At 36.3% G+C, this 27,333-nt stretch overlaps 1 protein-coding gene across 1 annotated transcript in view; it reads left to right on the top strand.

Moving 5' to 3' along the window:
* LOC121366144 (sodium-dependent serotonin transporter-like) overlaps positions 1–26,854 on the top strand; it is a 36,811-nt gene extending 9,957 nt beyond the window's left edge. The window contains exons 2-13 of the mRNA XM_041490710.1: positions 4,986–5,120; positions 11,023–11,344; positions 18,244–18,382; positions 20,306–20,440; positions 21,259–21,362; positions 21,768–21,892; positions 22,859–22,971; positions 23,607–23,735; positions 24,074–24,173; positions 24,866–24,966; positions 25,935–26,102; positions 26,783–26,854. Of these exons, the coding sequence (XP_041346644.1) occupies positions 4,986–5,120; positions 11,023–11,344; positions 18,244–18,382; positions 20,306–20,440; positions 21,259–21,362; positions 21,768–21,892; positions 22,859–22,971; positions 23,607–23,735; positions 24,074–24,173; positions 24,866–24,966; positions 25,935–26,102; positions 26,783–26,854 (1,643 nt within the window). The remainder of the gene's footprint in view (positions 1–4,985; positions 5,121–11,022; positions 11,345–18,243; positions 18,383–20,305; positions 20,441–21,258; positions 21,363–21,767; positions 21,893–22,858; positions 22,972–23,606; positions 23,736–24,073; positions 24,174–24,865; positions 24,967–25,934; positions 26,103–26,782) is intronic.
* The last annotated feature ends 479 nt before the right edge of the window (positions 26,855–27,333 follow it).

Here is a 27,333-nt window from a genome sequence, read left to right as displayed (position 1 = left end):
GACGTATAAGACAAAACAAAACTACAATTGATGTCACTACCGCATATCAAACCATATCTCTGTGCAAAACAGAGTCCAGAACTTTCCGTAAACGACGATGTGTCATGATTTCAAACCCAGCTCAAGGAATGTTTTTACTTTTCTACTGATATTTGCCCAATGATGCCGGCCGGCACGATCATCTCCACAAACGTGACACTGAAGAATAAGGAAAGGAAATGTTTTATTTAACGACGCACTCAACACACTTTATTTACGATTATATGGCGTCAGACATATGGTTAAGGACCACACAGATATTGAGAGAGGAAACCCGCTGTTGCTACTTCATGGCTACTCTTTTCGATAGGCAGCAAGGGATCTTTTATATGCACCATCCCACAGACAGGATAGTACATACCACAGCCTTTGTTACACCAGTTGTGGAGCACTGGCTGGAACGACTGAAGAATAAAGTACATTTCTGTAAGGGACATTCCTGAGTTTGCTGCACTGTAAGATGTTTCCGACTAATAACATAGTTCTACGATTAAATTTACATATTAACTATATTTTCTTGTTTGGAATAGGGGCAACTGTCTGTCATTTTGGTTTCTACTATTGGCTATCCGGGTATATACAACCAAATCAAATCCCATAGACGACAATATATGTAGCTAAAACTCTTACCAGCAGCATTACCATAGTTTGACACCCAATAGCCGATGTTTTTTTCGTGCTGGGGTGTCGTTAAACATTCATTCATTCATTCATTCTTACCTGCAGCGTATCATTCGACATAGCACCATGGATATAAATACTACCACCTCTCACCTTTAAAGTAAATCAGAAACAAATTGGCGGTCAAACTGCTCATTTCAGAGATAACAGATAGCGTCTATGACTACACTAGTTCCGCACAAAATTTGAGTACTTTTTTACAGGTACCTAAAAATGTTTCAAGCACAAGGCTACTTGACACAGTGGTACTAGATGAAATAAAATTGCATACATTTTTTGAGCAGATGAAACTATTTTACAACCAACACACTCACATTTATCACCAATCACGGGACTTGTGGTGTTAACTTCTCTATAAAAAGTTCGCTGCACCTCGAACTTTGACCCAGCCGGAAGTTCTTGGTTTAGTACTACCATCTTTGTCAGAGTAAAAGGTAGCATTAGAAATGTTTTTCGATCATAAATATTGTACGTCATATATTAAATCTAACACCTAGTCTTCAGAGGAAACACGTTACATTTTAATTAGTAGCAAGGGAACTGAGCTATATCCCGCACCCTTTTAAAACCATTACAAAACTGAGATGACTGGGTGGTCAGCCGAATTAATTGTTCTAAGTCCTCACGCATGCACACACGCACACACACACGCACACATACACACACACACACACACACACACATACACACATACATACACATACATACACATACACATACACACACCGATAGGCAGAGATACAGACAAATAAACAAACATTTATGTAGATATATAGATAGATAAGACAAGAGAGATAGACATAGAAAGAAAGAAAGAAAGACAGACAGACAGACAGACAGACAGACAGAGAGACAGAGACAGATATAGATATAGATATAGATATAGATATAGATATAGATATAGATAGATAGATAGATATAGATAGATAGATAGATATAGAAAGATAGATAGAAAGAAAGATAGATATAGAAAGATAGATAGATAGATAGATAGATAGATAGATAGATAGATAGATAGATAGATAGATATAGAAAGATAGATAGATAGATAGATAGATATAGAAAGATAGATAGATAGATAGATAGATAGATATAGAAAGATAGATATAGAAAGATAGATAGATAGATATAAAAAGATAGATAGATAGATAGATAGATAGATAGATAGATAGATATAGAAAGATACATACGATATATAGATTATATAATAAGTTTTCACGTTTAGATTGCCATGGATATGACATTTTCGCAAATTCTTTAACAAAATATTGGTATTTGATTTCACTAATATTCATGATATATTTTACATATGTCAGTATTCGTGCATTTACATATACATGTCAAAGTAATGTTCTATCAGAGCAAGGTTTCTCACAAACTTTAGGACCAACATAAAACAGACATTGTCAGTGTTGATAATGACCCACATAAAAACGAGGATTAGATTTCATTTACTTATACGTCCGTGAACGCAGGTGGCGTGGAATGTAGGTTATAGTCACGAAAATCTTACGGAATTATTTGAGGATGCTTACACTATAACACCTAAAATATATGTTAGGCGTGCCTAAATGTCGATTAGGTCGAGTAGCACGTGAATTATATAAGCGATATTTGTAAGTGCAACTATATACCAAATTTGATCGATCTATGATTTGTAGTTAGTAATATAAGTTCATCTTACAACGATTTGTTTCAAATGTGAGTTGTTACATAAATAATATCTAGCGGACAGGAATGTAGTATTCTGTTTCTTACATAGCAACCGACCAATCATAACGCGGCATTAGACCACGTGACATCCACCAGTAGAGTACCAAAAATGGATTCTTAATATTAATTATATTAGATTATTTGGGGGTGGGGGGTAAAATAGACATTTAAAGACAGGTGACTACTTATATATAAAAGACCCCTTACTGCTTACCAAAAATAGTAGCCTTTATTCATAATAATAAAATTAATTAACATTAGTTTTTCACAGGCAGTTGAGGTATATTGCCAGGACAGCGTGCTTGAAACATAATTGGAAATAAGTATGAAACTAATTGTGCACTATTGCTTAAATTAGTACAGTCAGCTCACATTATAGAAAAACCTTGGAGCAAATTACTGAACGAAACGACATATTATAAAAGTTTATTAAAAAATTATCAGTGGTTTTTTTTCGCATTTTATATTTATAAAACATTTGTAAAGAACATGCAAATGGCGAATATTTTCAAAATAATCGTAGTATATTAAACAGTTTGATAATACCAGGTTACAAAATTAGTTTGCCAACAGAAAAAAATAATCTGAAAATAGGTTCGAATGGAATTTGTGTCCTTTTGTTTTCCATTATGGTTTTAATATGGCATGCAGGGGAGTGAGTGAGTATGTGTGTGTGTGTGTGTGTGTGTGAGTGTGTGTGTGTGTGTGTGTGTGTGTGTGAGTGTGTGTGAGTGTGTGTGTGTGAGTGTGAGTGTGAGTGTGTGTGTGTGTTTGTGAGTGTGTGTGTGTGTGTGACTGTGAGTGAGTGTGTGTGTGTGAGTGTGTGTGAGTGTGTGAGTGTGTGTGTGTGTGTGTGTGTGTGAGTGTGTGTATGTGTGTGTGAGTGTGTGTGTGTGAGTGTGTGTGTGTGAGTGTGAGTGTGAGTGTGTGTGTGTGTTTGTGAGTGTATGTGTGTGTGTGTGACTGTGAGTGAGTGTGTGTGTGTGAGTGTGTGTGAGTGTGTGAGTGTGTGTGTGTGTGTGTGTGTGTGAGTGTGTGTGTGTGTGTGAGTGTGTGTTTGTGTGTGTGTGCGTGCAACATGTATACATATGTACCACAGAATCTGGTATAATCTGGCATGGTTATCATGATAGCGGATGATTGTCGATAAATTTGAGCGCACCCGTCGTAAATCGGGAGTTGGGGAAATTACAACGCCACCGTTGAGTTGGCCAACTTCGTAGTGACATTTGACAGTCTTAACCTAGCATTATGCGTCACCGAGCAATGAATTAAATCTATGTGGGCTAATTGAACTATTTCTCGCTCCAGTCAGTGCACCACGACTGGTATTTCAAAGGCCGTGATATGTGCTATCCTGTCTATGGGATGGTGCATATACAAAATCCCTTGTTAATAATGAAAAAAATGTAGCGGGTTTCTTTTCTTAGACTATATGATAAAATCACGAAAAAATCCAATAACCGATGATTAATAAATCAATGTGCCCTAGTGATGTCGTTAACCAACATAAACCTTAAATCTTCATATGCGCGTATTCGCATGTATGTAAATTGTTGTAAACGCGCCGTCTTTTCGTCACTTTGATCTCCATTATCTTACAAATCATCAGATCCCGTGAAATTATGTTGACTCATAAAGCATTGGTAAATTAAACTTTCCATTAACATTTATGGAAAGACAAAGCATCTTCTTGCTTTATCTTTCAGGGATTCTTCCAAAAATGCATATGGGCAGGATTTCGTGTTTGATTTGGTTTATTCATGGGGGGAGGGGGGTCTATTTTTCATTGAATTTATTTGTTTCTTTCTTTATTTGTTTATTTATATAAATGACAATCATTTCTAAAGTGTCTAAGAGGAAATAAACATACTAGTAGACTACTCTTTCCAGCTCGATGAAAGAATTATTTTATATCCCCATAGGAAATACAACAGATACTACAGTTATAACTATATATATATATATATATATATATATTTATAACTGTAGGGTCTGTTGTATCCACTAAAGGCTTTTGTAGGAGATATCGCTGGCATTATAATTTGCGATATCTCCTGTGATATTCTCTAAGGAGATATTGCTTCTTTTATTACGCCACTGTGTATATTTCAGCGCTAAACCTATCATTAGTGATGTCACGCCACTGTCGTGTTAGAACGAGTCTACCGCTGCCAAATATAGTGGCATTTATCCCGCATTGTTTACATTTGTCCCAAATGAAAACAAATTATAATGAATGATAAAAAGAATACCCCCCTCGTGTCTTGTGATATCATAATTTATAAGTACTCATTGATAAAAGTATCATACTTTTATCAACTCGTGCTGATAAATTATGATATCACAAGACACTTGGGGTGTATCCTCTATATAATATATACTAATTTTATGGCTGTTTCACAAAAACTGTTATCACAAAATTCTGACAGGCGAAAAAACATGACTGCGAAGTATATTTAAGAGAACTTTCACCGTGTGTCTTTAACATGTTCTCAGATTTATTTAACATTTTTGCTATTTTCAGTTATTTTTTATTTTTCTTTCCCCAGGTGCCTTTCTCATTCCCTATCTGGTCATGTTGTTGTTTGGCGGTCTGCCCTTGTTTTACATGGAGCTGGCTCTCGGGCAGTATCAGCGGTGTGGCTGTCTTACCGTGTGGAAACGGATATGTCCTTGTTTTAAAGGTAAGGTGTTAATGTTTTGTATGAAGATATCCTCGTATTAAAGGTGTAGTGTCAAAGTCACATAATGTTAGCTTCCCACCAAAATTATTGATTACCTTTTGCTTTTAAATGCAAACATTATATATACAACTATATATGCCAATAAGAAATTGGAACCAAATAATTTAATTTAATAGTCAGGTTAGGTTAGGTCAGGTCATATGGCTTAACGTGCACATTCAGAGCAAGTCGGCTCCTCTGTCCAGGACAGGTTTTACTAGAAGAATGTTTTTTATTATTAGATAATTTTTAGAGGACGATCGACGGAAATGGGCGCGTTCAGTTGAGGTAAACAGGAAGTGGCGTTATGTTTACGATAAGTTTGATGTCTTTGTGCAGTCACTCTGTCCATGATGTTTTATCGAGCTGCATATTTGCCAAGTTTTTGTGGATTTCGTTGATTTCATAAGAAATTGTATTGAAAAATATGACCCCTTAAATACTTCATACTTCACACGATTGATATAGTTAAATAGGTACTTAGGGCTAGCTTACTCGAGATATTACCGAGGTCGAGGTAACGAATTTTAATAGTATATGTTTACTTAAATGAAAACAAAATGTAGCCCGGTGTCTAGATAAGTTTGTATTTGACAGAATCGAACATTCTAACCGTGGATTTCGATGACTGTGGGCAATCAAATTCAATGCGAATCGGTGCGGTAGGTTCGAATCCTGCCTATTGTCACTTTGTGTTTTTAAATACTATATCAGCATAGATTCATAGAAACAAACTGTCATGGACAGAAGCTGAGTAGGTTTGTTGTGGTTAAGTAATTAGAGAAAGAAAATATGTGGTATAGTGCGTGTAACCTCTTCACTTAACATTTAAAACTTGGAGTGAATTGGAGCTAGAATAGAGACGCGAACTCATTACCTACCAGCTTTAAAACCGATGGATTAACAACCACGCCACCGACGCTTGTATATTAAAAGAAAAATCGCCCCTCGGGGTATGCGACACCTTTGGTATGTTTAACTGGGACGTGGCACAGGGCTCGGGGGGGGTGTATCCAGCACGTGTGGGTGTCCGTATTACTGATTTAGCCAATTTGGTGGTGATGCAAAGTTCAAACGAGTTGTTTTAAAGGTCACACTCCTACATATGACATTCACAAAGGTTTCCGCCTTGAGAGATGTAGAAACTAATCGGCATTACGCGAGTCTGATATTTTCTACTTCTTTTGTAACGAGTTTGACTGAAGTGGGTGACGTGTGCCACCCTCTGGCAAATGGCGGCGATTAGTTGTGTTGTGACCGTAGAGGTGTGAGTGCAACCCTTCAGAATAATTGTGTAGATTTAAAAGAAACAGTCTTGAGAATATGTTTTTGCAAATATGTAGACAACATAGGCGTTGGTTGTACAATTACTAAGTTGTCTTTTACTGGAGGGAAAATTTGTATTATTGCCACCTTAACTTCAGATTCGATGTCAGTTCAGTTGACTTTGTTGGAGGTTTTTTGTTGTTGTTTTTTGTTTGGGTTTTCTTTGTGTGTTTTTTTGTTGTTGTTTATTTGGGGGGTTGGGGGTGTTATTAGGCAACACTATTATAAGGCGCGACTATAATTTTAAAGGTATATTATCAAAGTTGCAAGTGTCATAGATCGTTATATTTTGCTGTATAGATGACGAAATTACTGTTTTAATTAGGAAACTACCTTTGTTACGGAAACATTATACCATAGTGTACATCAAGTACAATGAATATGCACAGACAAATTCGCTATAGTTGCCACCCGTATTAAGCAGCCACCTGTGTTAAGAGACCACGTTTTTATTATCTCAAATCACCTTATATAGTAAAAACTGCCTGTGTACCCTCTATGTTTATTTCTACGATTCCTTTTTTGTACTGTCCCCAGGGCTGCAGAAAGTACTGGCACGGTCGCCAAATGTGAGTAAACATTTTGACGGACGAGTTAAAAAAAGACAACTACCAGTCCAACGAGCGATCTGTCTTTTTCTGACTGACTACTTTAATTTGTTATATACATATTTTGTTCTTGCATTAAATCCGCGGTGTGTCCTGAATAGATTGTTCTGTTAAACACTTTCGCGATGTTACTTAAATTTTGTAAATCTATATTTTTAAAATGTGAAAAAAACATAGTATTTACCAGAGTATTTCAACATTTATTGATTTGTCAGTCAAGGTTTGGGTCTTGTTTTCGTTTGCTACATGATGTTGATCACTTACTAAGTGTCCTTAGTTTTTTGTTATTAAAAAAAAATAGAAAAAAAAAAATATATATACGTGTTTCCGATCGTTCTATATAGTATTTGTACTAGGTTAAATTTCATTTTATTTCCAAAAGATAAAATCCAGTTTGGGCTTCTTACAAATATTAAGACGACCACAATTGCATTGAATATACAGACACTGGTATTCTAAACAAGAAAATATATTTAATATGTAAATGTAATCGTAGAAATATTTTATTAGTAGGAAACATCTTATAATGCAGCAAACTCAGCAATGTTCCTTTAAGTGATAAATGAATTGAGAAACACGTTTTTTTATTTAGATATTTGTTAAAAGTATTACGTTGGCTGTGGTCTCCCCCTACCCTCTTTCTCGGTAGTTGTATCGTACCACATAGTAAGTTCGATATATATATGTCCGCTGCTATGGTTTTAAAACTGCGACATTTGTTAAAAGTATTACGTTGGCTGTGGTTCTTTTTTCTCTTCTGTTTTCCTTTCCCGGCGATTTCTGTATCGCACCACGTAGTAAGTTCGAACCAAAGTTGGCAACGCAAATGCTCATCAATAAAATTTGACCTCTGTGGCTCGATTCTGTCCTGTATTCATAGCTTTGAATCCAAATCGGTGTTCCCATTGTCATGAATAGTCATGAGCCGTCCACATTTGTTTCACTTGAATAGGCACGGCAAACAGAGTCATTGTGTACCAAATCCGCACCCAAATTATACACGATGCACTCGGACCTAATACCGACTGCAGCGGAATATCGACGGCAAGGTGCAGCCATGGTAACACGTTAAAAGAAGTTCATTTGACAAGGGCAAGGAAACCTATTTCCAAAATATTTCCAACTCTTATAAAAATAAAAGCAATAACTTTTTTTTAATTGAAATAAATAATTAGGTTTTAGATTTTCAAGTTGAATTCAGTTTTCTTTAGTTTTTTGGGGGGTTTTAGTTGGGTTTTTTAGGTTTTTTCACTTTAGTTTATAATTTTTATGATATCGGTAATTTTTCATTTTTAATTTTTCAAGTTTAGTTTACTTTTTTTTTTGGGGGGGGGGGATTTTGTTTGGGGGATTTGTTGTTTGTTGGTGTGTGTGTGTGTGTGTGTGTGTGTGTGTGTGTGTGTGTGTGTGTGTGTGTGTGTGTGTGTGTGTTTATTTACCTAAGATTAGACCTACTTTAATTTGCATTGGTTTACTTTAGTTTATAATTTATATGTTACATTCAACAGTAATTTCAAGATAATGCTATACCTAAATAGAAACATCAGTTTGTACAGGAGCTGTTTGTATAATATTCTGTTTATAAAATATTCAGTTATGTTGCCTACTTTGTCGTAAACATTTTTTTAAATACATATCAATCTGAATGACAAAACTATAAACACTTTCAAAATTGTATCTTAGGGTGAAAACAATGAATCATGAACATAGTCAATAGCCAAACGATAAAAATAATTATTAAGATGAAAAATGATGTACACGATTTTCAAGTTTCTAAATATTTATCATAATACACTTTGATAGCCTTCGGGAATCATTGAATGTAACCAAGGATAGATTTAAATAAAGACATTTTATGATTACAAAAGCAATGTAAAGACACCTATATAACGTGTTTGTTTGGGGTTTTCTTCTTTTGTTGTTGTTTGGGGGGGGGGGGGGGGTTGGGGGGGGTATTGTTGTTGTTTGTTTTTAGGCGCGGGGTGTTTGTTTGTTGGGTTTTTTTGGGTTTTTTTTGTTGTTTGGGATTTTGTTTTGGCGGGGGGTTATTGTAGGGGTTTTGGGGGTTCGTTTTTATACATAAGATATTATGGTAAACTGTGTCATAGGTGTATTTGTATACACCTGGATATAAATTAAGCATCACATGAATTGTTATGCAGCTAAAAATTGTTTACAAGCGGTTGTACGCGCGGACGTGGTTTAACTCATTGAATTGTGATTGTTTTTGTTTACATATTCTGTATCTTCTGTGTATTTACCGAGATGGCATGTATATATTACGTATCAGAAACACATCAGTGGGATTCCAGATCCATATTTAATTACCATACATGTTCATGCATATTTACGGCCTCTGTCTTTTCCCAATAATACACTAAATATGAATGTACAGTCTTTTTCAATATCCTCTTATTACATTAAATTTGTATCTACGAAATGGTCACAGTAACTTGCAAAGTACAATGTATAGGTCATATGGTCAAAACCAAGTAGTGCTTAATTAATTTACAGGTGTACATTACAATACATCCGTGCAAACACACACAGCATACTGCTTTAATTCTAAGAACTGGCAATACATCAGTGTAAATATACAAAGTATAGTGGGGTTTGTATTAAAAGAATTTGAATGACAATCTGCGTCATAACAGCATGTGTATCTTGGTAATAAAACCATACAATCATGCATAACACGTCATTTGTACTACAGGAATTTGGATGGCAATCTGCGTCATAACAGCATGTGTATCTTGGTAATAAAACCATACAATCATGCATAACACGTCATTTGTACTACAGGAATTTGGATGGCAATCTGCGTCATAACAGCATGTGTATCTTGGTAATAAAACCATACAATCATGCATAACACGTCATTTGTACTACAGGAATTTGGATGGCAATCTGCGTCATAACAGCATGTGTATCTTGGTAATAAAACCATACAATCATGCATAACACGTCATTTGTACTACAGGAATTTGAATGACAATCTGCGTCATAACAGCATGTGTATCTTGGTAATAAAACCATACAATCATGCATAACACGTCATTTGTACTACAGGAATTTGGATGGCAATCTGCGTCATACTAATATGGGGAATAAATATGCTTTTAACTTATATTATAAGAATTTGATTGGCAATTATCGTCTTAGCAGTAAGATTGTCTTGATACAACAAAACCATTATAGCAAGCATAGCATGTTCCTTGTATTACAGGAATTTGGTTGGTAGTCTGCGTCATAGCAGCATGCGAGTGTAGATGCTACAAAACCCGTATACACACGCATAACATGTTTTTTTTCCAGTACAGTCCTTTGTATTACAGGAATCGACATGGCAGTCTACGTCATAGCAGTATGCGCGTATTGATACTACAAAACCAGTATAAACCTGTTTAGTTTTTTTGTGTTACAGGAATCGGCATGGCAATCTACGTCATAGCAGTATGCGCGTACTGGTACTACAAAACCAGTATAAACCTGGGTTTTTTGTGTTACAGGAATCGGCATGGCAATCTGCGTCATAGCAGCATGCGCGTACTGGTACTACAAAACCAGTATAGACATGTTCTTTGTGTTACAGGAATCGACATGTCAATCTTCGTCATAACAGCATGCGCGTACTGGTACTACAAAACCAGTATAGACATGTTCTTTGTGTTACAGGAATCAACATGGCAATCTGCATCATATATAGCAGCATGCTTGCTTTAGTACTAACAAACACATTTTAAACACATACTTTTTATTACAGGAATCGGTATGGCAATCTGCGCCATAGTAGAATATGACTTAATACTACAAACTCAGTATAAACACGCATAACATGTGTGTGTGTGTGGTGGGGGGGGGGGGGGTGTTCTATTACAGTAACTTGTATATTTCTTTAAAAACGTGTAAACATGTACTTTGTATTATAGGAATCGGCATGGCAATCTGCGTCATAGCAGCATGCGTGTCTTGGTACTACAACACCATCATTGCCTGGGCCGTGTACTTCCTGTTTTCGTCGTTCCGGAGTCAGGTTCCGTGGGTGACGTGCAACAACACGTGGAACACGGACAAGTGCACGACGTTCCAGGACCGCGTCATGGAGTGCTCCAATAAGACGTCGTTGTTCAGCAACGAGACCGACAACGCGACTACATCGGGGTTCGTTGTTACGACTGCAAGTTCCGAGTGCATCCGAGACAGGGGCAGTGAAGATGATTGGCTGACGGCAGCATCCACGGAGTTCTTCGAGTAAGCTAAAGAAAGATAACGAATATTTGCATGATGTAGTGTGCGCAACATTTTGTCGCCCTTGGACAATTTTATCGACAGTTTGGCTATACGTACATTCAAGGCCTACTTTGTAGCTCTTATTAACTCTGGTAGATTGATCGACAGATTAGTTTTTGCAGCTGATTTCTATGTATGTATGAATGATTTTCTTGGTAACATCTCAATTGATTACTTTTTTTCATAATTATATTACTGATTACCTTTTAGAATGTTTTAAAATGCTAAACGTAACGTGAGATGAAAAGGGGTTATTTACTGGCATTGACAGGAAATTTCTCGTCCCATCCAGTGCTCTCCGATTGGTATATCAAAGGTCGTGGTTTGTGCTTTCCTGTCTATGGGAAGTGCATATATATATATATATATATATATATATATATATATATATATATATATATATATATATATATATATATATATACACACACACACACACACACACACACACACACATATATATATATATATATATACACACACACATATACATATCCAGCAGCCGATGATTAATTAATCAGTGTGCTCTAGTGGTGTCGTTAAACAAAACAAAATTTAAAATGTTTCTTAGAAAATATTTTAATACAGAATGAAATAACAAAGGGAGACTATTCTTCTTGTCATTTATTTTTTATCTTCCTGCAATCATTGTCGCCCATAAATCACAGAAAAGGAAGGGGAAAAGACCCGAAACCCATGATAGGAACCATGTCAAAACGTGTTCTTGTATGGACAAACAGATAGACAGACAGACATGTTATGACATAATGTAGCTTATTGGTATTTAGAAACACATTCTGTATTATCTGTTACAATATTATCTTGGAATATTTCGACTTATTGGAGCCAGTTAATCTCTTTATCTTTTTCTGAGGTTGGCATATAAATATAGCACCTTCTGATTTTCTAGCAAATTAAAATGTTTAAAGGGACATTCCTGAGTTTGCTGCATTGTAAGATGTTTCCGACTAATAAAATATTTCTTCGATTAAACTTACATATTAAATATATTTTCTGGTTTAGAATATCAGTGTCTGTATATTCAATGTGTTTCTGGTCGTCTTAATATTTGTAAGAAGCCCAAACTGGATTTTGTCTTCAAATAATTTCGTACGTACGAAAAAATTATATTTTTGGAAATAAAATGAAATTTAACCTAGTACAAATATTAGAACGATCAGAAACATGTTTAATATACAGCCACTAATATTTTATGCAGAAAAATATATTTGATATGTAATTACAATCGTTAAAAAGTCTTTGTTAGTCGATAACATCTTAAAAAGTGCAGCAAACTCAGGAATGTCCCTTTAACACAATATTCACATGCAAGCATGCAATGTATAATTTAAAGGTACTTTGCCCTCAAACGGAATTATTGCTTTGAGAAAACTGACGATAATTTGTGTTAATCTACTCACCAGTACTACACTAAACTCATATAAAATGTTAAAAGTGTTTGATTGAAGCTGACACATACATGGCGATTACGAGTCCATCATTAGCATGTTCAATATCGTATCTCTGCGCAAGTCTGATTCCAAAAGATGTTGTGATTGAGTTGTGAAGATATGACTCATTGTTAGCTGCTTTGTCTATGGAGGAGAGCCGATTTTAAACCAAGATATATGCTTCAAACGTTTACAATAGAGGGATTGCCCCTTTATAGAGACAATACAGGCGCCAAAAAAAAAATGTTTTTAGCTTCCGAAAATAAAGGAACGTCTGAATGTGTACATGGATGTACATATAATTATATGTCAAGCGAGAAATTGTATTTTACACAAATATTAATCGGATTGTTTTGAGGGCGAAGTGCCTTTAACATAATACCTCTGTTGGGTCTCTTCCCGTTCGGGTCCCAAACAGTGCCACACGACGCGTATATCAAATGCCATGGTATGTGCTGTCCTGTGTGAGAAAGTACATATAAAAGATTTCATGATGCTTATAAAAAAAAATATAGCGTTTTTGTTTTGAAGACTACTAGTCAAAAATACCAAATGTCTGACATCAAATAGCCGGTGATTAAATAAAACAATGTGCTTTTGTAGTGTCATCAAACAAAACAAATAATTTTTATGCTGGTTTTGTTGTTTGTTTGTTTTTTACATAATATAGACTAGCATTAAGGATCATCCTAGTGCAGTTAACTCAGCTGTGAGAAAAAGAAGACAGCACCAACTGGCACGATTTGGTCGATTAATTACAGACGACATCGGCACCTAAGTATACATGTACTGAATATCCATAATTGTCTAAACGATTCTATTGGTTTGCCGTTCACACGATTACACCATGTACAAAAACGTTATCGACAAAATACCGGACGACAATTTTACTGTCGCGGCCCAGTTTTCTCATTTTGTTTAGTTTTGGGGATTTTTTTTTTCTTTTCTTCTGAATTTATAACATGTATTAAAACACCTCGTTACCGACATTCAGACAGGAAAAGAGCGAAAGTAGAACTATCATCAAAAGACGATCAGCCAAAGGAAAGAATCTTTTCAGTCGAGGAAACGATCGCCAGCAATTATTGGGGATTTTCCAGACTTGTGTAAACTGGAACACTCATTGCAGGTCAATCACTCCTCGTTAGGAAAATTTGGTCGAAGTCACTGTGCCACGATTTAGGGCTAGATTTAGTTCAGTTGTAGAAAGATAGCCTAATGAGCGATGTGTTGTGGCTTCCATTGCCTTCGTGGGGCGGGACCTAGCCAAGTGGTAAAGCACTCGCCTGACGCCCTATGCGCGGTTGGTCTAGGATCGATTCCCGTCGGCGGGTCCATTGGGCTATTCCTCGTTCCAGTCATTTCCATCACGACTGGTATATCAAAAGTAGTAGTATGTGCTATCCTGTCTGTGTGATGGTGCATATAAACATATCTTTCTGCTTGTGGCGGGCAGCGGGATTACTCTCTGTTTATAGACCAAATGTCGAAATATTCATATATTAGACACCAAATAGCGATAGGGGCGTTACGTAGCCTAGTGGTAAAGCGCTCGCTTGATGCGCGATCAGTCTTGGGGCGATTCCCATTGGTGGGCCCATTAGGCTCTTTTTCGTTTCAGCCAGTGCACCCACGACTGATATATCAAAGGCCGTTGTATGTGCTATCCTGTCTGTGGAATGGTGCATATAAAAGATCCCTTGCAACTAATGGGAGAATGTAGTGGATTTTCTCTCTAATTAAGAACATATGCAAAAATTACCAAATGTTGGACATCCAGTAGCCGATAATTAATAATACAATGTGCTCCTGTGGTGTCGTTATACAAAACCAACTTCCAAATAGCGATCGTTTAAAATGGGCAGTAAACTAAATTAATATTCTTTTCTATTTCCGTGCATAAATGTCTATATATACTCTTCAAAACAAGTAGGGGAACCTGAAATATTAATATTAGACCGAACATATGTTTTGACCACAGACATCCTAGTAAAGAACGTTCAGGTCTGTTTATCAACACACCAAAACACATTTCATAGTTTGCACATGCATCACGCAGCTGCTCCGTACACGTGCGTGGGGTGTCATTCTTGATTTTGACCATTTCCAGGAAGGTCCATTAATCACCGTGGAACATTATTTCTGTCAATCTTTTTCATTCAGTTGATCATACAGTTGTTATTGTTTTATTTTTAGTAATTTTTATTGTTTGAATTTGCAATTTACTGATAAAAAAAACGTCAACTTTCAAATTTCACTTCTGACCCCAATCGTTCTTCAAGATCTTTGGTAGTTATAAAACCTACTGTAATACTGAACTACCGGTTGTAATATTTGCCCAATTATGTCACTATTGTCATATAACCATTCCCCACAGCTAATATACCTTACAATTTTGGCAATTGTAAATTCTTACTGGAGTTCCCCAATGTCTGTCTGTCTGTCTGTCTTTATTACACACCAGTGTAAGATAATACTCATGTCATAACAATTACTCAATATCTAACTAGTTTAATATTGGCACGCGCAGTTTGGCGTGGTAGTTTTGTAATTTGAATGACGTCGGTATTCGAATGACGCCACTTTTCATCTCCCAGCAATAAAATAAGTTGGATGCATGACGCGTCCTTTTTCAGAACGTTAGAAAACATTAAGTGCAAAATTGCTGTTTAAAATGTTTTGTTCAGAGATTATTAACGTATCTAACCGTTTTTGTACAAAATAGTGTAATTTAAAAGTGTATCATTACGTAATATGGCTATGAACTGATTTGCGTTAAGATAGGCTGTTGTATTTGGGCCCATTGTGTACGAAGCCAAAACGATGTTCCGGCAAGTGTCTGTCGTCGATGTGCTGCTCGTTTACGCCCTAGGTACAGAATGTCAGCGTCACATCTAGTCAATCGCATTCAATCAGATCAATCTTTGCTGGTCCGATTGACAATTCAGTCATTATTGTGAATTTCAATACATTAACTGAGTGTCACGGGGATCCTATAATACCCGTAACTGAATAAAACACGATTATCCAAATATCTCTCCTAACTGTATCTCTATTAGATCTCTCTGTATCGGGCAGTGTATACCCGAGTAGCTCGGCTCTAGGTATATCAGAGATACGATCTTATATAAAGTATATGTATATATAGCACGTTTAGTTCACTAGAAAACACAACAAAACACAATACACTTTGGAATCTGTATTAACCTTAAGCTGACAAATATATTTGCCGCAGTTAATTGTTTACAGCAACAATAATAATAACAACCCAGAACTAATCACTTAATTAGTTAATCACTAGGTGTCTAGTTTACACAATATTCTAATCACTGCACCGTGATATAACACACACACGTGTGATAATTGAGAAACGCTTCCAGGGGAACTTAATTAATAACGGTATTACAACTCTATTCCTAACTGGTTAATTTTTAATTAACCCTTGACTACTCATTCAGTAACCTTGTAATACAGACTTAATACTGGTACCTATCACAATAAAGACAATAACCTACAGTTTACCTAGGTCCTCTAGGATGACTGGTTAAGCTTTAATAATTTTAGACAGTGAAGCCTACAATTTACTTCGTCAGTTTACCGGAAACACTGTCTAAATAATATTGGTATAATACAGTGTTAAAATATTTAAAGTCATATCAATCACATCAAGGTTATACAACAGAGCAGAAATAATATTTACCAAGTCCAAACGGACGCGTTCCCTGGAAGCCTTCCAATATGTTTCTCCCCCGATATCTCTAAAATCCTATCTATTTATTAAAAAACCGAATATCGCCTGGGGGCACAACGCGGTCCCTTACGTATCATGAGATATTGCCACAACTCCCAGAGACGTATTTTTCTCTTAGAAGACCAGACTGGTCGTCGCCTAGTTCGTTGGCAATACCCCGATTGTACCGAACTCGCGGAGGTATTACGTAACTACTGGCCACATGGCCTCCGCATCTGGTCTGGGTGTGTATTGCGAACAGCTCGACCACCGTCGCGCGGAGGTATTACGTAACTACTGTGCCCACCTAGTCTAAGTGCATATTGTGACTGCACACGACTCTCTAAAACAATTAATATAGCCACAGGCGAAAAGAAATTAAGAGCATGTTCCGTCACACTGAGCTTCGCGCCAAAATCTAAACTGTCCATTGCTGACGTCTCGTTGCTCATAGTGACGTCGTTTACATTTACGTGTGACGTAGATTATTTGCTGACCCAATTCGTAGAAACATTACAAGTAGTAAGTTCCGATATCACCTTACTTCTGCGTTGCAGCTTTATTGCTGTTGGTTCGTAATACATAAAATACTATACTATCTTGCCTGCCATACCATTTTTTATGAAACTCGTGAATACTGTTGGTATCAAAACTGTTCACTCATTTCATAAAAATGGTATGACAGACAAGCTCGTTTAGTATTCTATTTCTTACACATCCGTTGATGAGAATACCATCGTTATTTTTTATAGCACATACTTGTTTACACATGTAAGTGTGTTAACAATTTCAAGACATACGACTGGCTGCTCCTAGGTGATGACCAGGTCACCAATGCCATACATCTAATGAAAAAACTGCACGACCGAAATCGATTACACTGTGATGTATAGTTAACCTGACAATCATGTGTCTGTGACGCGTAAGTTAGCTACAAGTGCAAAGGCTGCAAATAACTTTTAGTCGAAAAAGATGTTAAAATTTGCTTAAAACCTGGTTTTGACGATATGTAACAAATAGAATAATACATTCGTGTCCATTAGATACCATTTATCTTACAACTCGTTGTTTAAAAACGTACCAAACTCGCTTTCGCTCGTTACATACATTTTAAAACATACATACATACATACATACATACATACATACATACATACATGCAACGGCATGGGACAATTTGTGAGACCAGAAAGGATTTAATTATACCTTGCGCCAGTGCGTTAATATCTATGTATGTAACAATCAACCTCGACATACATACATACAATATATAGATATTCATACATCAATACATACATATATATATATATTAACTTTGCCGCTGTCGGTCTCTTTGTGTTTGTCTGTTTCTTTCGTTCGTTCTCTCTCCATCACCTCACTCACTCTGTACCTTTCCAATTCAGGCCTTCTCTCTTACTCCCACTCTCACGTGAAAAAGATGTTTCTCAAAATGATGTCATTAAAAATTCATATTTATTTGACCCATTCATTTTCATTTGATTTTTAATGCATTTATTAATTTAGTGATATTTTATATTTCACAAACCGTGTATCGTGTATTTCAGACGGGAGGTACTGGAGTTGCAGTACTCCGATGGTATGTCTCGACTTGGCGAGATCAAGTGGTCGATCGCCCTTATTCTAAAGCCGGTCTCCTAACCGTGTATCTTGTATTTCAGACGGGAGGTACTGGAGTTGCAGTACTCCGATGGTATGTCTCGACTTGGCGGGATCAAGTGGTCGATCGCGCTCAGTCTGATGGCGGTCTACGTTCTCGTTTACTTCGCTCTCTGGAAAGGCATCAAAAGTTCAGGCAAGGTATGCAGGAAAACAAAGCAATTGTTATACGATATGCATTTAATAATATTGGGGAATTGCATAAATGATATTTTCTTCGTCTATATATTTCATTAAAAAGCAATTGACTCATACTTCGTTGATTGCGTTACCCGCCCCTAAAATTGATACAAGTATGAAAATTGATATAAACATCACTTAGATAATTACAGATGTATTAGAAATTCACAGAGAACCTTTTATAGCACAAAGGCACCTGAAATTATAAACAAATGGTTGATTTAATACGGTTAAAATAAGCCTTCAAATTGTCACAAATCAGAGCTTTGAAACTGAGCATAAATCAAAATAGCCCAAAACAGAATTCATATAGTACGTTATAGCAATTAGTCGATTAATAAAGACTGCAAGATGGAATACATGTTTTGTCTTGCTGAAATTACACCTATGGTTTATTTTGCAAGATTATCCTTTTCTGTCAACACCGTAACGCCGGTCAACAAATGATGTATTTATGATAAACAAAGACATGCTACATGTTTCTTTCTAAATAAAGAAACTCGCATTTTTTTCAAGTGATATCAACGAAGAGTGCCGTCAGCTTATGTTTTCTATAAATAATCAGGTAAAAACGTGATGCGTCATTGCGTATATTTATTTTCAGTCAACACCGTAACGGACATAATTATTATATTGATGTATTAAGTGAATATGATTCATTCAGAGATCATCATAAATGGATGAGTAACTGTTGAAGATAGCTTGGCAATTCAACATAGCTAAGCAACGATAATGAGATAAAACTCATATGGCCAAGTGTCTTAAATAGCCATATGTTCGCCATGGAATAGCTTTAAAATTTGCTAAGGTGCTGCTAAATAAATATTCATTTGCACAATATTGTCTTAGCCAGTTAAATGTGAGAATATGTAATTGTATCCGAAATTCTGTTTTTGCGATAATTGGAAGCTTTCTCGGTGATCCTTTTTAAAACAATTAAAATATTTCATGCTATTTTGCTCTTCGTAGGTCTACTATAAAATATGAATCAGTAAATGTTCATCACATATAAAATATTTCAGTTTTATATTTAAAAAACCAAAGTATGTCAATACCGTAACATTTTGTCTTTGCGGAGATGACAAAATATCTAAATAACCATATGCTATATATGAAGTAGCTTTAAATAGATATGAAATAACTTTAAAAAGTGCAGAAGTATCGTTAAACATATATTCATTTCGTACCCTAACGCCTTTGACGTTTCATTTGATAAATGTGTAATTATATTCAACTTCTGATTTTTATAGGAAATGAAATCTTTTTGTGCTCCCTGGAGATACAGCTCAAATAATGTCCTCCTATTTCACTGTGTGATGATCATTCAGAAAGATCAATCAATAATTGTTCATCATCTATAAAACATTTTAATATTTAGTCATCGTAATTGTAAATGACGTCAACACCGTAATTGTTTGTCAACATCGTAACACCTCTTTTATAAAGATTTACTATTCCACTGAAGCGCGATATTTACAAATATACACTATTGGAATGACACAAATTCATAGAGTTTGGGCCAGTGGAATTATTTTTCTTTCGGGGGGGGGGGGGAGAAGCCCAGTGGTAAAGCGCTTGCTTGATGCGCGAACGGTTAAGGATCGATCCCCGTCGGTAGCCCAATTGTGCTATTTCTCGTTCCAGACAGTGCTCCACAACTGGTGTAACAAAGGCCGTGGTATGTACTGTTCTGTCTGTGGGATGGCGCATATAAAAGATCCTTTGCTGCTAATCGAAAAGAGTAGCCAATGAAATGGCTACAGCGGGTTTCCTCTCTATATATCTGTGTGGTCCTCAGCCATATGTCTGACGCCATTTAGTCTTAAATAAAATGTGTTGAGTGCGTCGTTAAATAAAACATTTCCTTCGTTTCTTTTCTTTCAGGCTGTTTGGATAACTGCTACTTTGCCGTATGTTGTTTTGCTGATTCTTCTGATAAGGGGAGTCACTCTACCTGGAGCCAGCATGGGTATCAAGTATTATCTCAGTCCCAACTTCAGCAAACTGTCGGACATCGGTGTAAGTAATTGTAGTTTCACGCCAACTGTTTTATTACTGTATAAATAATTAAAGTTTTATAAATTTATGCTAGTGTCATTCTACCAACTGTCAGCACATAGTTGGCTAACTTGCTGCTCTCACGACTTCTGCGACTGTCTAGTTGCTAGCCTGAGCGCTCTTACAATTCGATTCTCGTCGTATAACCCATTAGTTGTTAATCTGAATGCACACATCTCAATCTGTAAGCCGGGAGTCTGGGAAATTACAACGCAACCGTCGAGTTGGCCAACTTCGTGGTAGCAGTTGACAGTCTGACCCTAGCATTAAACAAGAGCTTAGTTGACACTAGCAGCCTGATTCACTAAAGTCTTTAAATTTTGAGATATCGCAGTGCAGTGCAGCATGACTTGCAAGGACGATGCGATGTTGTCTATAGTCTCATAAAGACTGGATGCGGCGCGTGCGTGCGGTCCTTGTCTGATGCGTGTGCGCATTTGCGTGTTGGACGTTTGCACGATTATTTCATTGTGGCTGGCCATATGCGATTTGCAGACGCACGCATCGCACTCATCCAGTCTAGACGCTCTCATTGAAATTAATGAATTTCGATTTTTGTTTTGAATCTTTTTTTGTTGTTGTTGTTGTTTAGCCGGACCGCACGCACGCGCCGAATCCAGTCTATAGGAGCCTTAAGAGAGCGTTGTGAATTAGATCTCAGTTCATTAACTATTTCATTTGCATACATGTACATTATTTTCAAATCTACTTTTGTTTCTTTTTTCTTCTTTTTTGTATATATATTTTTTTATACGATTGTATTTCTTTTCTCTCATCAGGTGTGGATAGATGCAGCATCTCAGATATTTTTCTCCTTGGGACCCGGATTTGGAGTATTGTTAGCCTTGTCCAGTTACAACAAATTCAATAATAACTGTTACAGGTAAAAACTCTAAACTGTATTTAATAGTCAGTGTTTTGTAGAGGTTCAACTCTTTGTGTCCATTGTAAGGATGAATGGATGGGTGGATGGGTGGGTGGGTGGATGGATGGATAGATGGATAGTTGTTTGGGGTTGGGTGGATAGATGAATGGATGGATGTTTGGATGGATGGGTATGGATGGATGGATGGATGGGTGGACATATACACATGCAGTCAAATGTGGATGTAATATTGTCAGTTAAAGTGTATTCTCAAATGCCCATGATTATCTTTCAAAACATTAAGAGCGCAATAAATATGCTTTTACAAGGTGTCATACACGAAAATGAATATCTATGACAACACTTCTGTAATGTATGATGCTGCACTTACAATACATACACATGTACTTGTTCTGTTTTCAGAGATGCACTGATAACAAGCGCTGTTAACTGTCTGACGAGTTTTCTGGCTGGGTTTGCTGTGTTCGCCGTTTTGGGTTTCATGGCTTACAAACAGAACCGTGACATTTCCACGGTGGCCCGGATAGGTAGGTTATTTCGGCTCAATTCAACCATCACAGCTTATTTACAACACACGAGGGGGATGTATGTGCTTTCCTGTCTGTGGGATGGTGCATATAAAGGATTCCTTGATACTAATGGGAAAATATAGCAGGTTTCCTCTATACGACTATGCGTCAAAATTACCGATGATTAATAAATCAATGTGCTCTATTGGTATCGTTAAATAAAACACTTTTTACAACACGCGAGAGGTTTTGGTATCGACAGTTTTTATTTGTTCTCTTTTAATCTCGGGCATTTTCTTTCTAACAGAAAGGAAAAGAAAAGGCAGACGGACGGACGTTCGTTCGGACGGACGGACTAAGTAACTAATTAACGAACGAACGAACAAACGAATGAATGTTTAAAGAAACCCACACAAACAAATATCCGTGTTATGCTAGGGTAAGACTATGAACTGCCTGTTTATGTACTAGTATATCTGCCTAGACCTGCCGCGCATCAAGCAAGCGCTTTACCACTGGGCTGTGTCCCGCTCTGGCTATGGGTGGGGCGCAAAGATCATAATTAACACACGTCAATCAAATCCTGTGGAGATGTGTGACTTAATGTAATGATACCAGTGTCAGACTACCAACTGCCATCACAACGTTGGCCAACTTTCTGCTGTCATGGCTTCTACGACTGTCCAATTGCTAGTCTGGGCTCTCTTACAACTCGATTCTCTTCGTAGAAACCATTAGTTGTTAATCTAAGCGCAGCCGTCTAAGTCGGGAGTTGCTGAAATTACAACGCAACGTCGAGTTGGTTAACTTTCTGTTGGCAGTTGGTAGTCTGAATCTAGCATTAGGTGCCAATCATTATTGTAAATTGTTAGTTCTTTCTTGTTTGCATTTTCTTCTTCTTTTTCTTGTTGTTTTAAATCTTCCAATTGTTTTGGTTTTTTATTATACTACATTTAAAAGACATGTTTTTGTTTTTCACTTCAGATGTCGGTTTGATCTTCGTGGTTTACCCAGAAGCCCTTGCGCAGATTGGAGGCTCATCTTTCTGGTCTATTCTCTTCTTCTTCATGCTAATAACTCTTGGTCTCGACACAACAGTAAGTCAAGTATAATGCTGTCATGACGAAGTTGGTCAACTCGATGGTTGTGTTGTAATTTCCCAAACTGGACAATCGTAGAAGTTGTGATAACAGAAAGTTGGCCAACTTTGTCCCTCGCTCTGTTTCTATGGCCTGGGCTGTTTCCTCTGTCCATTAGGGATTAACGGTTATTTGATATTGGTTAGTGATAAAGTCGAGTGAAGTTTATTTTGTTTAACGACACCATTAGAGCACATTGATTTATTATTCATCGGCTATTTGATGTCAACCTTTTATTACTTCTAACATATAGCTTTAGAGATAACCCGCTAAATGTTTTCATTAGATAAAACGTATATTTTATATGCACTTTTACAAAGACATGCCATATAACCATAAATAAAATGTGTTCAGTGAGTCGTTAAAGAAAACATTTCCAAAGACAGGACAGTACATATCACGGTAATTGTTAAACCAGTCACATGGCAGTGAGAAGTAGCTTAAGTGCAAGACAGAAATATTCGGTCTAGTGGCCACCCTACTAAGACGCTACAGTGGGAACGACAAATTCGTCACCGTACCTAATTAAAGTTCTATCCCTGCACAAAACAAAATTATAATATGAAATAAATCATGAATATATTTGTTTACAGTTTGGAGGACTGGAAGCCATTATTACGGGCATTCTGGACGAGTACCCTGTATTAAGGAAACGAAGAGAGTTTTTCGTCGCTGGTTTGATCTGCTTCTGTTTTGTGGGAGGACTTGTAACCACAACTTACGTTAGTATTCATTTTGTTATAGATTTCGTCATGTAGCAGTGTCAACAGTAGAAGAGATTCATTATTACTTTTGTATTATGAAATATTTTTTATTCTATATGGTGTCCTGGATTATAATAAAAAAAACATTTGAAACATTCTGCATGTAATATAGGTGTCCGACAAAGAAATATCTTCTTACCTTGTTTATTTCCATTACATCTCAATAACTTCTTTATATTTAAATAACATGTTTAATTAACGAAAAGATCAAAATCCTAGTCATAATATTAATGTAGTAAATGCATTAATCTGTTCTATAAGCACAATATAATACATATAATTTTTTTTTTCTTCAGGGTGGTATCTATGTAGTTCAGTTGTTTGACACATATGGAGCCCCAATCTCAATACTTTTGGTAGTATTCTTTGAAGCAGCCGCTGTGTCGTGGATTTATGGTGAGTAGTTGTGTAGTTTACCCATTCAACTTTTATTTCAGTTATCATTTAATATGTGAAGCTATTTTTTTCTCTTTTCTTTTTCTAATGAATATTTATGCTGTGTTATCAATTGATATAGAATGAGATATCTTGCATGAATAGACCATTAATTAACAACTCATGTAATTCCATTTTTCAGTCTTCATTGTTAGTCCTTAAGAGATGTATTAAAAATACTTCTTGTATATTTTTTGCATTTTAAAATTTCCATCAAATCGCCAGTAATGTTGTTTTTCATTTTTAAACAGTATGTATTCATGAGTATCCTCATATACAGTCATATAACCTAGTGTTTTCCTAACTTGTTTTAGCATGGTGCGGCACCATGGTTCAATAGTCTAGCACCATCTGGCCTTAATCAGTCATGTTGCCGTGAAACTATACAAGCCTTTTTCAATAATAAATTCTAAAATTGCCATTATAAAACACTCAGAAAATGTATTAATTAATTAATTAATTAATTATCACTGTTATATATTTTGCCAATTATTCATCAAAGGAAGCACATTATTTTTATTTTTATTAATGTTTTGTCTGTAATAAAAAACAGTACCCTCAAAATGGTGAACATGCCCTCAAAGTCTTTAGTCTACCATGCATTGTAAAGTTTCCAGGGAAAACATAAACTATGTTTACTTTTGTTATTTCAGGAGTGAAACGTTTCAGCCAAGATATCGAATGCATGCTTGGATCACCCCCTGGTCCTTTCTGGCAAATAACATGGACATTTATAAGTCCAGTTTTCTTACTGGTAGGTAAACCCGATATATATCGCCCAAACAATGCTGAATATGTAATGATTTTTAGGTATTGACTTTTCTTTTCATAATGTGTTGTAATAGTGAGCCAAATATTGCCCCCTTTGTCCCCAAGTTTTGAAACTGTCGCCCTTCAACATTAATAAAGGCTATTTTAGTGTTTCATATAATATTAATGTGTTGTAATAGTGAGCCAGATATTGCTCTCTTTGCCCCCAATTTTTGAAACTGTCTCCTTTCAACTTTAATAAAGGCCATTTTAGTGTATAATATAACATTATTGATTCATCAACAGTATTATCTTTGACCCTACCCTTCACTCCCCAAACACACATACCTTGACGAATCACTTGAACAGCCTATTATTTCATAAATATTGCTTCTGTACAGTGTCTGATGTTTGCAGACGTGTGCGTATTCTGTGCAAATACGAAACAAAGTGTCTTTTCTCGATAAAAAGGACACTTTTTGTCTAGCTGAAAAAGAATATTGCAGTAGCCAGGATTTTATATTGGGGGGCCATTCACACTGGGGGGGGGGGGGGGCACTCATACTGTCTTTTACACGTGTTATGGGGCGATAGACAAATATAAAAGATGGTGGGAGAAAAACGTGAAATAGACCCTATATCACTGTGCCACGAGTGTATTATACAGACCCAATCCTTTACTGATTTTAGATTATAGTCCGTTCCATCATCCTACAAAAATATGAAGGGGGGGGGGGGGGGGGGTGTTTGTTTTGTTGTTGTTTTTTTGTAACGAAGTCAGTTTGGTTTAACGTACGAAGACAAGTAAAAGTGTATTGGAAATAACAAAAAAATACAAGTTTTGTGTCCAGTTTAGAAAACAATCTACTCAGAAATAAATAACTTGTAGTAAATTCCATAGTATTAAAAGGGCGTTCCCTGTGGGAAGGACTATAGTTACGAACTTGTACATATTGATATGATATTTTCCAGATCCTGTTTATCATGACGCTGATCTCTGCTCCTCCGCCGGCGTACGGAAAGTACAACTTCCCCATCTGGTCAATGACGCTCGGTTGGCTTATCGTCTGCTCATCTCTCATTTGCATTCTGGGATACTTCATCTATTACATATTCCAGACCAGAGGGTCATTTCAAGATGTAAGATATTTATTATAATTAATTTGTATTTTGAACTCAGTGGAATATTTAACTAATTTTTATTCTTTAAATTTTGTTTTTGGTATTGCTTAATTCAGGTTTCCTCGGAAATAACGTTATGTAAAAAACAAAAATAATAATAATAATTAATTAATAATAATTAAAGCTCAAGGAAAAAAATTCTCAAAAAGGTCTCATCCAGAGTGTTTATTAAAGCGACATCCCTGAGTTTGCTGCATTGTAAGATGTTTCCGACTAATAAAATATTTCTACGATTAAACTTACATATTAAATATATTTTCTTGTTTAGAATATCAGTGCATGTATATTCAATATGTTTCTGGTCGTCTTAATATTTGTAAGAAGCCCAAACTGGATTTTGTCCTCAAGTAATTTCGTACGTACCAAAAAATATATATTTTTGAAAATAAAATGAAATTTAACCTAGTACAAATGTTAGAACGATCAGAAACACGTTTAATATACAGCCACTGCTATTTTATGCAGAAAAATGTAATTGCAATCGTTAAAAAATCTTTGTTAGTCAATAACTCAGGAATGTCCCTTTACGCTAAATTGGCGGTTTAAAATTAAAACTAATTTGTCAAATCTTCGTTATATGCCACGTTTAATTCTTAAATATTGATTACACTTTATGCTTTTCTTTTTTTTTCTTGCAGAGAGTCAAGCAGATGATTTACCCGAGTGAAAAACCTAAGCACCTCACTGAGGGAAATCCCGTCTACCTCTGATGCATGCCGGGTATTTGCTGTCGGTCAGCCGTGTTTTGTATTTAATACATATTGGTTATGACGTCACGTGGTTATAATTACATTTTCATTTCGAATCGGGATTGCCTGCTTTTATTTATTTGATTCGTGCAAATGACGTCATACAAAGGCTGATTGTTTCATTGGTTGGCTAGCGTTGGACATCATGGCCTTCTACTCCCTTGTTTGACGGTGTGTTTCTAAAGACTGTGGTACGTGTTAGAAGGGACTGTCGTCTTCATTGTATTGTCAAACAAGGGGCAGGACATGTTTAGTCTTTCCAGAACACGTGGTTGCAGAACTGCGGAAGTGATACGATAGAACGCGTGCAGAGATGCGGTTTTGAATGTGATGATGTTGTTGTTATTGTTGTTGACATTGGAATAGTTACCATGTTACTGCCAGTATGATATTTAACGAGAGTGTAGTCGAAATGTTTATGTTCCAGCTCGAAGCCATCT

Source organism: Gigantopelta aegis, chromosome 3 (genome assembly GCF_016097555.1).
Source record: "Gigantopelta aegis isolate Gae_Host chromosome 3, Gae_host_genome, whole genome shotgun sequence".
In the NCBI taxonomy this organism is placed as follows: domain Eukaryota; kingdom Metazoa; phylum Mollusca; class Gastropoda; order Neomphalida; family Peltospiridae; genus Gigantopelta; species Gigantopelta aegis.
This window is presented reverse-complemented; position numbering and strand designations above follow the sequence as displayed.